This window comes from Procambarus clarkii, chromosome 42 (genome assembly GCF_040958095.1).
Source record: "Procambarus clarkii isolate CNS0578487 chromosome 42, FALCON_Pclarkii_2.0, whole genome shotgun sequence".
In the NCBI taxonomy this organism is placed as follows: domain Eukaryota; kingdom Metazoa; phylum Arthropoda; class Malacostraca; order Decapoda; family Cambaridae; genus Procambarus; species Procambarus clarkii.
The window spans coordinates 10784903-10800762 of NC_091191.1; the positions used below are offsets into that span (position 1 = coordinate 10784903).

A 15860-nucleotide genomic window follows, 5' to 3' on the forward strand; every position below is an offset into this window, starting at 1 on the left:
ATATTTGACCAATTTTGGATATATTTGACCAATTTTGGATATATTTAACCAATTTTGGATATATTTGACCAATTTTGGATATATTTGACCAATTTTGGATATATTTGACCAATTTTGGATATATTTAACCAATTTTGGATATATTTAACCAATTTTGGATATATTTAACCAATTTTGGATATATTTAACCAATTTTGGATATATTTGACCAATTTTGGATATATTTGACCAATTTTGGATATATTTAACCAATTTTGGATATATTTAACCAATTTTGGATATATTTAACCAATTTTGGATATATTTAACCAATTTTGGATATATTTAACCAATTTTGGATATATTTAACCAATTTTGGATATATTTAACCAATTTTGGATATATTTAACCAATTTTGGATATATTTAACCAATTTTGGATATATTTGACCAATTTTGGATATATTTAACCAATTTTGGATATATTTGACCAATTTTGGATATATTTGACCAATTTTGGATATATTTAACCAATTTTGGATATATTTGACCAATTTTGGATATATTTGACCAATTTTGGATATATTTGACCAATTTTGGATATATTTAACCAATTTTGGATATATTTAACCAATTTTGGATATATTTAACCAATTTTGGATATATTTAACCAATTTTGGATATATTTGACCAATTTTGGATATATTTGACCAATTTTGGATATATTTAACCAATTTTGGATATATTTAACCAATTTTGGATATATTTAACCAATTTTGGATATATTTAACCAATTTTGGATATATTTAACCAATTTTGGATATATTTAACCAATTTTGGATATATTTAACCAATTTTGGATATATTTAACCAATTTTGGATATATTTAACCAATTTTGGATATATTTGACCAATTTTGGATATATTTGACCAATTTTGGATATATTTAACCAATTTTGGATATATTTAACCAATTTTGGATATATTTAACCAATTTTGGATATATTTAACCAATTTTGGATATATTTAACCAATTTTGGATATATTTAACCAATTTTGGATATATTTAACCAATTTTGGATATATTTAACCAATTTTGGATATATTTGACCAATTTTGGATATATTTAACCAATTTTGGATATATTTGACCAATTTTGAATGTATTTGACTTTTTTTTAATTCTATACAGTACTCTTAATTGCTATTGAGCGACCAAACTCTGAGTCAATTCATATAACTTTATTATTCACAATGTTTATTGTGCATTTCTTGTGAAACTGTATTTAATACCCTTGATATATGATCTCAGCACATATTTAGAGTGCGAAAATATTTTAAAATGGTTTAGAGACTTAGAAATACTAAAAAGAATTTAATAATACTAAGAAATAATAATTAGCTAATATTAAGAAATCTTAGAAGCAAGATCTTGACATGCCTGTGTTGGTTTACTTGACAGTGACGCAGTTGACAGGCGTAGGGAACCTGGCCTTCACTCATCCCTCCTACGAAGTCTTCGTCAAGGAGAACACCGCACCTGTCCTCCTGCTCACTCTCCACGCCTCCTCCAACACTACCAGTTAGTGGCTCCTCCTCCACGTTGCTTCCTCCTACAGCTTAGCCTCCACACGCCTCCGACAGTCAGTCAATATCTTCTCTCCTGTACAGCTGGGTGATGCCTCCAGCTTGTCAAGGGTCTGAAGAGGTCTTCTGTATAGTGTGGTGTAATGTTTGTACCGTGCCTGTAAGGTGGGGCCACCTGTGTTGTTGGTGGTTTTCGAGCTAAAAGCATTTTATTCACTTGGGCACTAGGAGACTCGAACCTCCGACCCCACGGGTGTGAGACAGAAGCTCTTCCCCTTCTGTACTATGAGACAGCTGTGACACGAAAGATTTCAGAGGCAACACTCGGCTGCCTTGATCACATATTCCTGGGGACTTAGTAGCAGCTAGGGTAGGTATACAATTTCAGTTGGGCAGCGGTTTGTTGCCTCTGGAATCTTTTGTATTGTAGCTGTATTATACTAGAGGGGGAAGAGCTTCTGCCTCACACCCGTGGGGTTGGAGGTTCCAGTCTTCTAGTACCCAAGTGAATTAATTGCTTACATACATACATACATACATACATATATACATACATACATATATACACACATACATACATACATACATACATACATACATACATACATACATACACACATACATACATACATACATACATACATACATACATACATACATACATACATACATACATACATACATATTACGCACAGTAGCGTAATATATCTATGATAAAATCTTTTTGGAGCAATGCTTTTAGGCTCTTCAAGATGATGCATGAATTTGAGACCACAATATATTGTTTTATGAACTATTAATAATAATATTGGCTTATGTCAGCCTGCCAAGCAAGCAAGCAAGCAAGCAATCAACAGCTGTTTTTTTTTGCATCAGAAGGTCAGTATTTAATTAAGATGAAAATTGTGGCAAGAGCGACATGTTTTATTCTACGTCAGCCATATATCTACAGCACACACAAAGCTCAACCTCCGGTTTATTAAAAAAAATATTGACCTGCTCGTTGGTAGTTTATTGGTGCTTGTTAGGAGGGAACTACGTTACTTGCTCAGGGGATTACTGTCTTACTCGCCAGATTTCACGGGAAGAGCTAAAGCTGAGTTTGTTAGCTTTGGCACCCGCGCCCCCTGCTCTACTGGGGCGACCTGCTGTTAGCTGCACTGCTCTACTGTGAAGATTTGCTGTTAGCCGCACTGCTCTACTATGACGACCTCCTGTTAGCCGCACTGCTCTACTGTGACGACCTCCTGTTAGCCGCAATGCTCTACTATGACGACCTGCTGTTAGCCGCGCCGCTCGACTATGTCAACCTGCTGTTAGCCGCGCCGCTCGACTATGTCAACCTGCTGTTAGCCGCGCCGCTTAACTATGGCAACCTGCTTTTAGCCGCGCCGCTCTACTATGGCAGATCGGTGACATCTTCGCCGTTCTGCCACGGCAACTCGCGTATAGCCTCGCAACTCCACTATGACTTGCCATGGATAGCTTCGCCACCACCATGACAGGCCGTTGACAGCCTTGCCACTCTTATCATGGCAAAACGTTGACAGCCGCGCTGCTATACCATGACAGGTCCCCCGTGACAGCCACGCTGACAGCTTTCTAACCATCACAGCTTCAGCCACACACGATCAAACAACTTGTTGTTAATAACAAGATCCCTAATTCCCGGAAGCACCGACCGCCGAACCAATCAGTTCGGATTTAATCCTTTCTGGTAAGAGCTGCATTAACTACTCAACAAATACATGAATTTCACATAGCCTGTTTAAGACTTTGGCAACACCTGGGAGGTTTTGACAACACCCGTGAGGTTTTGACAACATCTGCGAGGTTCTTACAATACCTGCAGTATTTTCCGCTGGAAAAGACCGCGGTGTTTACACTGAATGAGAAAACTTTTGTGTGGTAAAGTTAGCTCCTCTGATTCCGACGCCCTGTACACGCGCGCCGCTAAAAACACTGCTTCTCGTATAGCGAAGCCTACGGGGACATCAGGAAGGAGGCTTCTACAACGTCATAGAGACTTCACGTGACGTCGCAGAGGTTTAGCGCGACGTACAGGCTTCACACGACGTAGAATACTCGTTTTAGAGGCTTCAGTCGACGTCGTAGAGGCCTCATGTGACATTGAGGCTTCATGTGATGTCAGTGAGGCTTCATACTACGTTGTAGAGGCTTCACAAGACGTAGAGGCCTCGCGCGACGTCGTAGAGGCTTTACATCGCACAAAAAAGGCTTCACCTAACGTCGTAGAGATTTCACACGACATCATAAAGGTTAAACATGACGTCGAAGAGGATTCCATGATGACATACAGGCCTCACACGACGTAGAAGCGTCACTCGACGTCGTAGAGGCTATTCACACGACGTCGTAGTGTCACTATCCCAAGAGAATAAACAGGTGCGCGTAACAATGAACCAAAAAAAATGCACATTTACAGATCTCACAAATCTCAAGTTCACCTCCAAAATTTGCAGCTGGATATGGTGGAACATCCATCTTGACCCGTGGATTAACGTCTGGATATAGTACTTGCCGGAATCCGGATTGGCAGCCAATCAGGAAAACTCACTTTTGTAGGGTTTTCTGCCCATCACAATTCTCTCTCTCTCTCTCTCTCTCTCTCTCTCTCTCTCTCTCTCTCTCTCTCTCTCTCTCTCTCTCTCTCTCTCTCTCTCTCTCTCTCTCTCTCTCTCTCTCTCTCTCTCGTAAACTCCGGTCGCTGGTATTTAGGTATACCAGCCTCAGGGTTCCCTTAGCATTTACACAACCCCTTACGAAAACCTGTACACCTTTCTTTAATCATAGCGGCTTCCTTCGCATTTATAAAACAGTTTACAAGCTTCGAAACCTAACAACTCAGGTTATTATCGTTATAAACGACCCCGTAGAGTACTTCGGAGCTCATAAACTGCTGAATAAATGTAAATAAAGCAGCTATGACTCAGGAAAGATGTAGAGGTTTCGTAAGGGGGTTATGTAAATGCTTTGGTGAATTGTGGCCCAGAGGGGGGGGGGTTAAGGTCTTCGGGTTATGTATCTGCGAGGTGCTTCGTTCCAGCCTTCCTGGAACACGCTGTGGATGGGTGACCGCACACATACACTCTTTGTTCATAATGAACTTCACTCCAGTGTTCTCTCCTGTGAACATTTGCCTCACAGTGTTGCACTCTGTTCATCTGAACCGGTTTATTGCACTCAAGGCCGTGCAGTCATGGCAATGCTACTTAGTTTTAACAAGAGTGTGTGTTCCATGTTCCTCTGAGGAGACATAATGCTCCCTGGAGCTTCTCATGAAGACTCATAGGGACTCATAAATGGGGGAAGATCTTCGTCTTCCCCCATTCACCCCCTACTCATCTTCCCTCCTCTCTGTGATCGTGTTTAAGGCCATCAATTCGGATAACGTCAGCCATCAACTCAATTCCCGGAAATGCGACATCAGCAATTTAATTGTGTCGACAGATGGGAAACTGGTTGATGGAGGCGGATTATAATATTCCTTTATTGCCCCTATAATCCAGTCATCATTGGTTACTTGTCACATATATATGCTTTATATCCGGGTTTACTCTACAGGAACAAATTGTGTCAAATTGGAAATCATATTGGAAGCGTACTGAGTGATTATAACATTGTGAGGTTGGTATCACTGACTGATTATAACATTGTGAGGTTGGCATCACTGACTGAACATAACATTGTGAGGTTGGTACCACTGCCTGAGCATAACATTGCGAGGTTGGTACCACTGCCTGATCATAACATTGTGAGGTTGGTACCACTGCCTGATCATAACATTGTGAGGTTGGTACCACTGCCTGATCATAACATTGTGAGGTTGGTACCCCTGCCTGAACATAACATTGCGAGGTTGTAACTATAGTGACTGACTCTAACATTGAGGCGTGGGCGGCAGATGTGGGCGTTGTGTACGGCGTGGTGGCAGGGGCGGTGGGCGGCCTCTTCACCGTGGGCGGCTACACCGGCCAGCTGACCCTCACGGCGCCCTTAGACTACGAGACTAAACACATGGTGAGTAGCAAGGGTGCTCCTGGTGGCCTTGTGTAGCCTCCCTGTAGCTCATAGTTGTGGTCTTCTGTGCTCCCTAATCTAGTGGTAATTTTTCTCAGTAATTGCTGTTGGGTACGTGACCAACATGGGCGGGTTGAACATTGCATCAAAGAGTGCCATGTGACCCTGGGCCCATAGTGACACCCAATCAAAAAGCTATACCATTATGACTAAATTATTACTGTTATTATTTTCCAATATCATAAACTTTCACGCGCTCAACACGCGAGATTTTAACAAATCAAGTCCATGGATTGGACTTGGTCCACTCCACAGTGGACTTATTCCACTCCACTGATTGTACGTCTGAGGACGCACAATCAGTAGTTCTTTCTAATATAAATTGACAGTATTATATACAATATGGGAATTTGGTGTTTATTTAGATTTAAATTAAGTTAGGTTAGACGGTTAGGTTCTACTGACGATTATTTTTATTTATGAAGTGGGTGAAGGATCAACCCGGCCTCAGACCAAGTCCATTCCATCCAGCGGTCGACCCCAAAGACGCATTCATCAATTTTAATATTCTGTTCATTCAAAATAGGAATTTTCTCAAATATAAATTGATATTGTTATATATATTAGCATAATGTGTATTGGTTAGGTTAGGTGTTTAGGTTCTGTTGGCGATTATTTGTATTTATGGTACGTGGGTGAAGCATTTCAACCCGTCCTCGACTCCAAGTCCATTACATTCAGCGGTCGACCCCACAGACGCATTCATAAATTTGTACATGCTGTTCATTCAAAACGGGAATTTTCTCAAGTATAAATTAATATTATAATATATTGGCATATTGTGTATATATAGGCATAGGTTAGGTTAGGTGTTTAGGTTCTGTTGGCGATTATTTGTATTTGTAGTACGTGGGTGAAGCATTTACAGCGTTGTGGTTCTAACAAAATTCGTCAGTGAAGCACTTGTTCCGGATATGTTCGAACGTCAGCAGTTGTGAGTCGTGTGTAAACCGCTTTTCATTCATAAACAGGGGGTTTGGCGGGTGCATGGAATCACTTTTGGATCTTTGTTTGGAGGACGGGCTGGATTCACAACTGATTTCGTTCGAATACTTCCCGAACAAGTGCTTCACTGACGAATTTTGTTCGAACCACAACGCTGTAAATGCTTCACCCACGTACTACAAATACAAATAATCGCCAACAGAACCTAACCTAACCTATGCCTATATATGCACAAGATGCTAATATATTATAATATTAATTTATATTTGAGAACATTCCCGTTTTGAATGAACAGCGTGTTAAAATGTATGCGTCTGTGGGGTCGACCGCTGGATGTAATGGACTTGAGTCGAGGACGGGTCGCTTCGTGTGAACCGCACCTTCGTAAATGCTTCACGAACGTACTAAAAATACAAATAACTGACAGTAGAACCCAAACACCTAACCAAATTTAGGCTACACTGTTCATTAAATTTTAATACATAATAATGTTAATTTATATATGATAAAATACCGATTTTGAACACACATCGGGATAAAATAAATGAGCAGTTTTTTTCTAGGTTCGAATGCCTAGGCAGGGAGGGTTGACCTGGCACCAATCCTTACCTGTTCTCCCTTGTTCACCCTGCAACAATTTGGAGCGTGGTTATAAAATGATTGGCGGATGGCCTTTTAGGGAAAAAGAAGTAGGGTAAAGCTTAAAATAATCTGTGGGAAGGGTTCAGAGGAGTCAGAACCCGAAGCGTTGTCTCAGGCGAGCCCGAACACCGCGGAGACCTCTCCTATTGGCCCTCCCACCGCTGTTGTTCAGTGAGAGCTGTGTTCTGACTCTCCTTCTCTCTCTCTCTCTCTCTCTCTCCGTCAGTACGAGGTGATTGTGAGTGCACAGGCGGGGGAAGAGAGGACCTTCGCTCGTGTGTTGGTGCGCGTTAGAGACATCAACGACCTCACGCCCACCTTCTCCCGGCCGCTCTTCGAGACGCAGATCACGGAAGAGGACGACCGCCACCTGCCCAAGCCCATACTGCAGGTGAGCCCCGCGCAGGGACGGGGGAAGTACCGTGCCCGCAGGTCACTCTACGCCTTCACTTGCCACGTCCCTACCTCTTATCTCCCTCGTGACGGTTTAGGTGGTATTTACTATACAGATTACGAGGTCCTCCATAGCCGGAGGTTACTGAACAGTTTAATAGATCCACTCTCCTCTCCTAACTTCCAGTATACACCCATCTCGCCCACCCTCTTCACCTTTTTTTCTTCCCAACATCACCTGTCTCTCTTCCCTCTCACCCCCCCCCCCCACCCCATCACCTCTTCCTTTCTCTATATATGTCCCCCCCCCCTCCTGTCGGAAATTAAGGCTTACAATTGCACCAAGATAGAGTGGATAACTTTACCCGTCAGGATATAGGGAAGCCACCTCGAATGCATGTCCCCCAGTATGAATGAGAGCTGGGGACACGAACGGATTATCAGATACAAAGTAAATTGTTAAACAGCGCTGAAAGACAGACTGCCGGTCCCACGGCGCAGCTGACAGCTCACCTCCCTAATTAAACGAATCGTTAAACAGACAGACAGACGGATAAGACGTGCAAATACCAGCACAAATGGACGCTGTTCACCGCGCCGGCATCGTCCAGACCAATCCCGATAAACCTGTGAGAATTACAGGTAAATAGAGGGGTATAAGGGTCTTGTTTACCACGCTAACATCACCCCAGAGCGAGACAGACAGACACACACACACACACACACACACACACACACACACACACACACACACACACACACACACACACACACACACACACACACACACACACACACTCTCTCTCTCTCACTCTCTCACTCTGATGACCCTACCAGCACCGCTGATGCAGGCCACAAGGAGGAAACGTTACCAGGAGACCAGCCGGAGGGTCCAGGAGACCAGCTGGAGGCTCCAGGCGAGAGTACCGCCGTAAACAGTTGCGGGCTGGAGTATCGTGGGAGGATTTGATGCGTTCGTGGAAGTATTTGTGAGTCGGAGACGGATTGATGCCGATGGACTGTGTGATAACTGGGAATGGATTGAGGATGGTGCCATCCACGCACCCGAGTTAGATTCCGTGTGAGACAGACTTCTCGGGCCTCGCGGCTGTGTAGACAGCGCTTCGGGGTCGTAGTCCTAATGACCCGGGTTCGATTCCCGGCGGTGGTGGAAACAAATGGGCAATTACTTTCACCCTGATGTCCCCTGGTCACCTAGCAGTAAATAGGTACCTGGGAGTTAGACAGCTGCTTCCTGTCTAACACACACACACACAGTACACACACACACACATATATATATGTGTGTGTGTGTGTGTGTGTGTGTACTTACCTAGTTGTGCTTGCGGGGATTGAACTCTGGCTCTTTGGTCCCGCCTCTCAACTGTCAATCAACTAATATACAGGTTCCTGAGCCTACTGGGCTCTATCATATCTGCACTTGAAGCTGTGTATGGAGTCGGCCTCCACCACGTCACTTCCTAATGCATTCCATTCGTCTAATACTCTGACACTGAAAACAATTCTTTCTAACGTCTCTATGGCTCATTTGGGCACTCAATTTTCACCTGTGTCCCCAAGTGCGTGTGCCCCTTGTGTTAAATAGTCTGTCTTTATCTACCCTATCAATTCCTCTGAGAATCTTGTATGTGGTGATCATGTCCCCCTCTAACTCTTCTGTCTCCCAGTGACGTGAGGTTTAATTCCCGTAGTCTCTCCTCGTAGCTCATACCCCTCAGTTCGGATACTAGTCTAGTGGCAAACCTTTGAACCTTTTCCAGTTTAGTCTTATGCTTGACTAGATATGGACTCCAAGCTGGAGCCGCATACTCCAGGATAGGTCTGACATATGTGGTATACAAAGTTCTGAAAATGCAGTTATTTGTAATAAATATTCCTTTTTTATTTAAAACGTATCTTGCTACTTTTGTTTCTATGCAAATTCAGCCATTATTGTGGACAAATTTAGATATAATGGAATGTCACAGTTTGTTGAGTATAGCAAAGCCATTCGATCGTTCTTGACCCGTAGTTAAACGGTACTAATTCTTGACCTGAACAATGAAAATCAGTCCAATTGAAGCAGATCTTCACTGCAAGACAGATCTTCACTGCAACAATAACATTCGTAAGTCAAGGTAATTATGAGAAGAAAACACCGATCCAGTTACTGGATCCTATATGGCATCCAGTTACCGCTGGGTACACAGGAAGGAACGGAATGAAGGCGCAGTGTCCAGGCGTTCTACCCTGCCTTGGAGTCGAACTCAAGCCGCATCGTTAACGAGACAAATGTGCTACCTTAATTGCACCCACAGGGTGTCCCAAGGTTATACTTGGTTCACAGGTGTGTGGTTGGCTTCAGGTGTAGTATAGAGGTACTTTGTTTGTGGTGAATACTAAGCTTAGTCCTTGGTATTACGGCGTGGGACTGGTCCCTGACTAACACATGGGAGAGGGGAAATGGTCCCAGATGTACACGTGGTAGTGGTCCATGAGCTACACATGTGGGGATGGTCCTCGGTCTCCACATGTGAAGATGGGTCCCTATAACAGGTCTGGGAGTGACCTCGACTCGGGAGTCTTCAGGTCTCTGGCGGCGCGGGAGTCTTCAGGTCTCTGGCGGCGCGGGAGTCTTCAGGTCTCTGGCGGCGCGGGAGTCTTCAGGTCTCTGGCGGCGCGGGAGTCTTCAGGTCTCTGGCGGCGCGGGAGTCTTCAGGTCTCTGGCGGCGCGGGAGTCTTCAGGTCTCTGGCGGCGCGGGAGTCTTCAGGTCTCTGGCGGCGCGGGAGTCTTCAGGTCTCTGGCGGCGCGGGAATCTTCTGGTCTCTGGCGGCGCGGGAGTCTTCTGGTCTCTGGCGGCGCGGGAGTCTTCAGGTCTCTGGCGGCGCGGGAATCTTCTGGTCTCTGGCGGCGCGGGAGTCTTCAGGTCTCTGGCGGCGCGGGAATCTTCTGGTCTCTGGCGGCGCGGGAGTCTTCTGGTCTCTGGCGGCGCGGGAATCTTCAGGTCTCTGGCGGCGCGGGAGTCTTCTGGTCTCTGGCGGCGCGGGAGTCTTCTGGTCTCTGGCGGCGCGGGAGTCTTCTGGTCTCTGGCGGCGCGGGAGTCTTCAGGTCTCTGGCGGCGCGGGAATCTTCTGGTCTCTGGCGGCGCGGGAGTCTTCAGGTCTCTGGCGGCGCGGGAATCTTCAGGTCTCTGGCGGCGCGGGAATCTTCTGGTCTCTGGCGGCGCGGGAGTCTTCAGGTCTCTGGCGGCGCGGGAATCTTCTGGTCTCTGGCGGCGCGGGAGTCTTCAGGTCTCTGGCGGCGCGGGAATCTTCAGGTCTCTGGCGGCGCGGGAATCTTCTGGTCTCTGGCGGCGCGGGAGTCTTCAGGTCTCTGGCGGCGCGGGAATCTTCAGGTCTCTGGCGGCGCGGGAATCTTCTGGTCTCTGGCGGCGCGGGAGTCTTCAGGTCTCTGGCGGCGCGGGAATCTTCAGGTGTCTGGCGGCGCGGGAATCTTCTGGTCTCTGGCGGCGCGGGAGTCTTCAGGTCTCTGGCGGCGCGGGAGTCTTCAGGTCTCTGGCGGCGCGGGAATCTTCTGGTCTCTGGCGGCGCGGGAGTCTTCAGGTCTCTGGCGGCGCGGGAGTCTCTGGTCTAATATTCACACGTGTTCCTGGATTTAATCTTGGTGTATTAGGAGAGGGCCAGATGTTCTGTTACTAGCTGGCCGGGCCTCCATTTGCCTCGCATACTGGATGGTATAATATCTCTCTCTATCTCACGGATGCATGCATCCTCGGCCTTAATATTCAGGGACATGCTGTCCATAGGGCGGTGCGTGATGCGTCTCTCTCCCTGTCACAGTCATCACTGACATTATAAACCGTTCTCTCCAGCATATATTCGCCTCTGTTGCCTCCCTGTCATATGAAGCGCTTAGATTTCAATGAATATCTAAGTATTCCCTCTCTCCAGACTTCTCTGTCTCTCTTGCTGGCCATGTTTCCGCTTTGATTTCGAATTGCTTTCATATACTGCAACGGAAACTAGTTTACTGATATGAGGGCTATTATTTCCATTGACCTGGGTTGTGTGGGTCTCGAACCCTGGGTCCCAGGCGTGTGAGGTCGAAGCTCTGTTGATTGGGATATGAGTAGTCTGTCTTGTTCACGTAAATGGAATGTTTATTTCCACGGTAGTGTGGATGACAATTTATATGAGGCCTATTATTATTATTATTATTATTATTATTATTATTATTATTATTATTTGCTATCAACTATTATTACTGTTAGGTATTATTGTTATTATTATACATCTTGCACCCCTTCCTTCCCCCCCCCCCGTCCCCCCCCCTTGGGGCTTAAAGTGGGCAAGTAGACCCCTTCGGGTCTGAAGCCTCTCCACAGGACCAAATCCTTTATGAAGGAAGGGAACTATTGGGAGAAATCCCCTTTTCAAATATCATTTCTGGTTCAAGAGTGCATATAGAATGGCCCGCTAAGCCATTAGATTAGAACTATATATCACTTGTTAGGGGTCAGGACAAGGATTTGGGATGGGACGGGGGAAAAAGGAACAGTGCCCAACCACTTGGACCATCGGGGATTGAACGCCGACCTGCATGCAGCGAGACCGTCTCTCCACCGTCCAGCCCCCAAGTGGTTGAATAGTTTATAAGCTGGGGAAGTAAGCTGGGATGTCTGAGAGGTGGTGCAGCACCGGGTGTAGGAATACCTGATAGACATCAAACACCCTGCCATAGTCACGTCAGAAACAGTCTGCCTTAGTCCATGTGTGGAACCCCAAGAAGAGGCCAGGGGGATCAGGCAGGCAGCCTACACTAATATGCAAATGTTGACAATGCCCGCCAGGCGCTCTTCTCTCTCTCTCTCTCTCTTCATGTTATCAGTCCTCTCTCTCTCTCTCTCTCTCTCTCTCTCTCTCTCTCTCTCTCTCTCTCTCTCTCTCTCTCTCTCTCTCTCTCTCTCTCTCTCTCTCTCTCTCTCTCTCTCGTTCAGCGCCCCAACACCCTCCAATTCACCATCACACATCCATAGTATCATTCCGTCTCACCATATACCACGCCTGAAGCAGTGGAAGCAGCAGTCTGCACTAAGCCGCCTCCCTCACCAAGATCTTCCTTACCCCTCTGATAATGATTGTTCTGTCCGTCTCGTCCACCCACTCTCACCATGTAACCTGCCACTGTTGGTGACGCAGGTGTCGGCGTCGGACGGGGACGCCAGTGACGAGGGACGTCTGGTCTACACGCTGGCCGGGGACGGCGTCGCCTCCAGCGCCGACAACACCAGTAGCTTCTCCATCACCACGGCGTCCGGACACCTTCATCTCCTGCGGGTACTTCCTTAACCTCTTCTTCTCCTCCTCCTCCTGCCTTCTTTGTTATCTCTTCCCACTCCACCTCCTCTTCCTTTCGCTATCCACTGTGTTTGTCTTTAATTTCTCCCGTTGTTTAAAGTATTTTCCCGGTTTTTAAAAGACTTATTTCTTTGTCTTATTTCTACGTCTGTTGCTTACATGTGATGCACGCTGCTCTGAGTATATGCCGCCCTCTCTCCTCCTTCCTGTCTCTCTCTTCCCTCTCTCTCTTCCCTCTCTTCTTCCTGTCTCTCTCTTCCCTTTCTTCTCCCTCTCTCTCTCTCTCTCGCTACCCATACTCTTTTCTTGTGTAGAGAATATGGATTTTTGTTCTGGAGGTTTTAAATTTCTTTGTCATTACTCTTTGGCTGCTTCTGTATTTTGAATGTTTTTATTGTGCGTTTGTTTTATCTTTCCTGGGGATTATTTGCCCCCCCCCGGGTCATGTTGGATGTTAACTCATTCTCTCTTTCTGTCTCTCTCACTTCCCATCTCCCTCCCTTCGCCCACCTCCCTCTCTCTCTCTCTCTCTCTCTCTCTCTCTCTCTCTCTCTCTCTCTCTCTCTCTCTCTCTCTCTCTCTCTCTCTCTCTCTCTCTCTCTCTCTTCTCTGTTATTGAGTCGGAATAAAATGGCAGATCCCTGCAATTGCTAGGTCATTCCTTCACGTAAATTGGGTGTGTGTGTATGCGTGATTCAACGTTAGCGTGGGTGCGTGCGTACGTATATCACCAAGATTCCCTCACCTAGCTGTGCTTGCAGAGTCGAGCATCAGCTCTTAAGTCCCGCCTTTCGACCATCATTAGTTCAAGGCAGTGACTTTTCATTCGCCTTTCTTGTATTTCTATTTAAAGCTGTGACTCGAATTGGCTCCCACAACCTCATCTACTTCTTTCTACTTCTTTACCACATTGAGACTGGAAAGGTTCTTTCTGACATCTCTGTGTCTCGTCTGTGTTTTCAGTCTCCGATTATGCCCTCTCACTCTGCTGTTCCTTAATTTGAACATTGCTTCTATATCTACTCTGTGATTCCCCCCTTCGTATCTTATATGTGGTTATCATGTCTGCCTTATTTCTTCTTTCCTCCAATGTAGTGAGGTCCAGGTGTGTGTGTGTGTGTGTGTGTGTGTGTGTGTGTGTGTGTGTGTGTGTGTGTGTGTGTGTGTGTGTGTGTGTCACAGACTACACGTGAGCACAGAAAGACCCACAAGGGTTAGGTTTCTATCTATATATGTAGTTGACACGGCACTGGCGCTGGGGGGGGGCAGGGGTTCAGGAAGTGAACGAATGTGTGCTGGGTACGAACGCTGCTGAGTATAACGAACCTATTCGCCCACACTAGTCAGGCCTTCATTGACAGCCGCTGGACAGAGACGAGCCCACAGGGAGGGCCTGCTGGGAGCTCCACATCACGGCCTCCGACGGCCTCCACGCCGCCTCCGCTGTCGTCCACGTCAACGTCAAGGACATCAATGACAACGCGCCTTTCTTCCCTAACCTCACCATCAACGCCACCGTCCCAGAGAACGATGGAGCAGGTGAGTGGGTGGGGCGTGACGGGGCGCTGATGGCCGCTAACGTTCCTTGTTGGTGTGTACCAAGGATAAATGACTAAAGTTCCCGCGTTGTGAGTGGGGTGGTGAGGGGAAGTTCACTCTGTGAGGGGACGGTATGAGGTTTGTAGTGAGGGTTCCTTCCATGTGGTGGGAGAGAGGACACTCTTCCTTCCATGTGGTGGGAGAGAGAGCACTCTTCATTCTATGTTGTGGGAGAGAGAGAGCACTCTTCCTGCCATGTTGTGGGAGAGAGAGCACTCTTCCTTCCATGTTGTGGGAGAGAGAGCACTCTTCCTGCCATGTGGTGGGAGAGGGGGACACTCTTCCTTCCATGGAGTGGGAGAGATGACACTCTTCCTTCCATGTAGTGGTTACAAAGTACTCAACTAATTCGAGAGAAAGTCTTCTGCCTTGACATTACCTTGTTGTATTAGTCCAGTTCATTCTGCTAACATTTAAGTCTATAGCCTCTAGCGGTGTGTTCGCCCATGTATGCCCTAAAATGCCTTGATGTTTCTGGCCAGATAATCCTTCCATCCATGATGCTCCAGGTTTAATGGCTAATTTTGTCCAGGTTTGATGGCTAATATGTAGCTCTGTATTAGTAGACTCTGACAATACAGTTTAAAATGTATGTCACGTATGTTTCTACTCCTTCACCTCGTGTAATTTGTGTATGATTGTGATATAATGGTATCCCTTAAGTTTTATTTTTGCTAATAGCTCCCCATTTTCTACATTCAACTATGCATCTCAAATATGCATTCAAATGTGCATTAATATTCGGCCAACAGTTTATACAAATTGCTCTGAATACCTAGTTATTGCCAACTCCTTTTATGAGGAGAAGGTCCCATATCATTGGGAATATCTCCCTTGGCCGTAATTCTATCTACACCTTCCCTAAAAATGGCAAGCAGCAGTTCCTCACTCCGACATTTTCCATTGGCATTCCCAATTTCCTTTCCTTGCAATGAGGCAGATAATAGGATTACTACTATTACACCTCGAGACGTTCGTCATGCTAACAGTTACAGCATCGATACCAGTTCTAAGAGCGTTCACACACACACACACACACACACACACACACACACACACACACACACACACACACACACACACACACACACACACCACACACACCACACACACCACACACACCACACACACCACACACACCACACACACACCACACACACACACACACACACACACACACACACACACACACACACACACACACACACACACACACACACACACACATATGCAGGGGCCCCTTACACATACACATGTT

At 45.9% G+C, this 15860-nt stretch overlaps 1 protein-coding gene across 4 annotated transcripts in view; it reads left to right on the forward strand.

Moving 5' to 3' along the window:
• Positions 1 to 15860, forward strand: part of LOC123770378 (putative neural-cadherin 2) — a 460439-nt gene that overhangs the window by 408835 nt on the left and 35744 nt on the right. For all 4 annotated transcript variants that reach the window (XM_069339898.1, XM_069339901.1, XM_069339900.1 and 1 more), the window contains 5 exons: positions 1440 to 1559; positions 5490 to 5605; positions 7479 to 7643; positions 12845 to 12982; positions 14365 to 14542. In XM_069339898.1, the coding sequence (XP_069195999.1) occupies positions 1440 to 1559; positions 5490 to 5605; positions 7479 to 7643; positions 12845 to 12982; positions 14365 to 14542 (717 nt within the window). The remainder of the gene's footprint in view (positions 1 to 1439; positions 1560 to 5489; positions 5606 to 7478; positions 7644 to 12844; positions 12983 to 14364; positions 14543 to 15860) is intronic.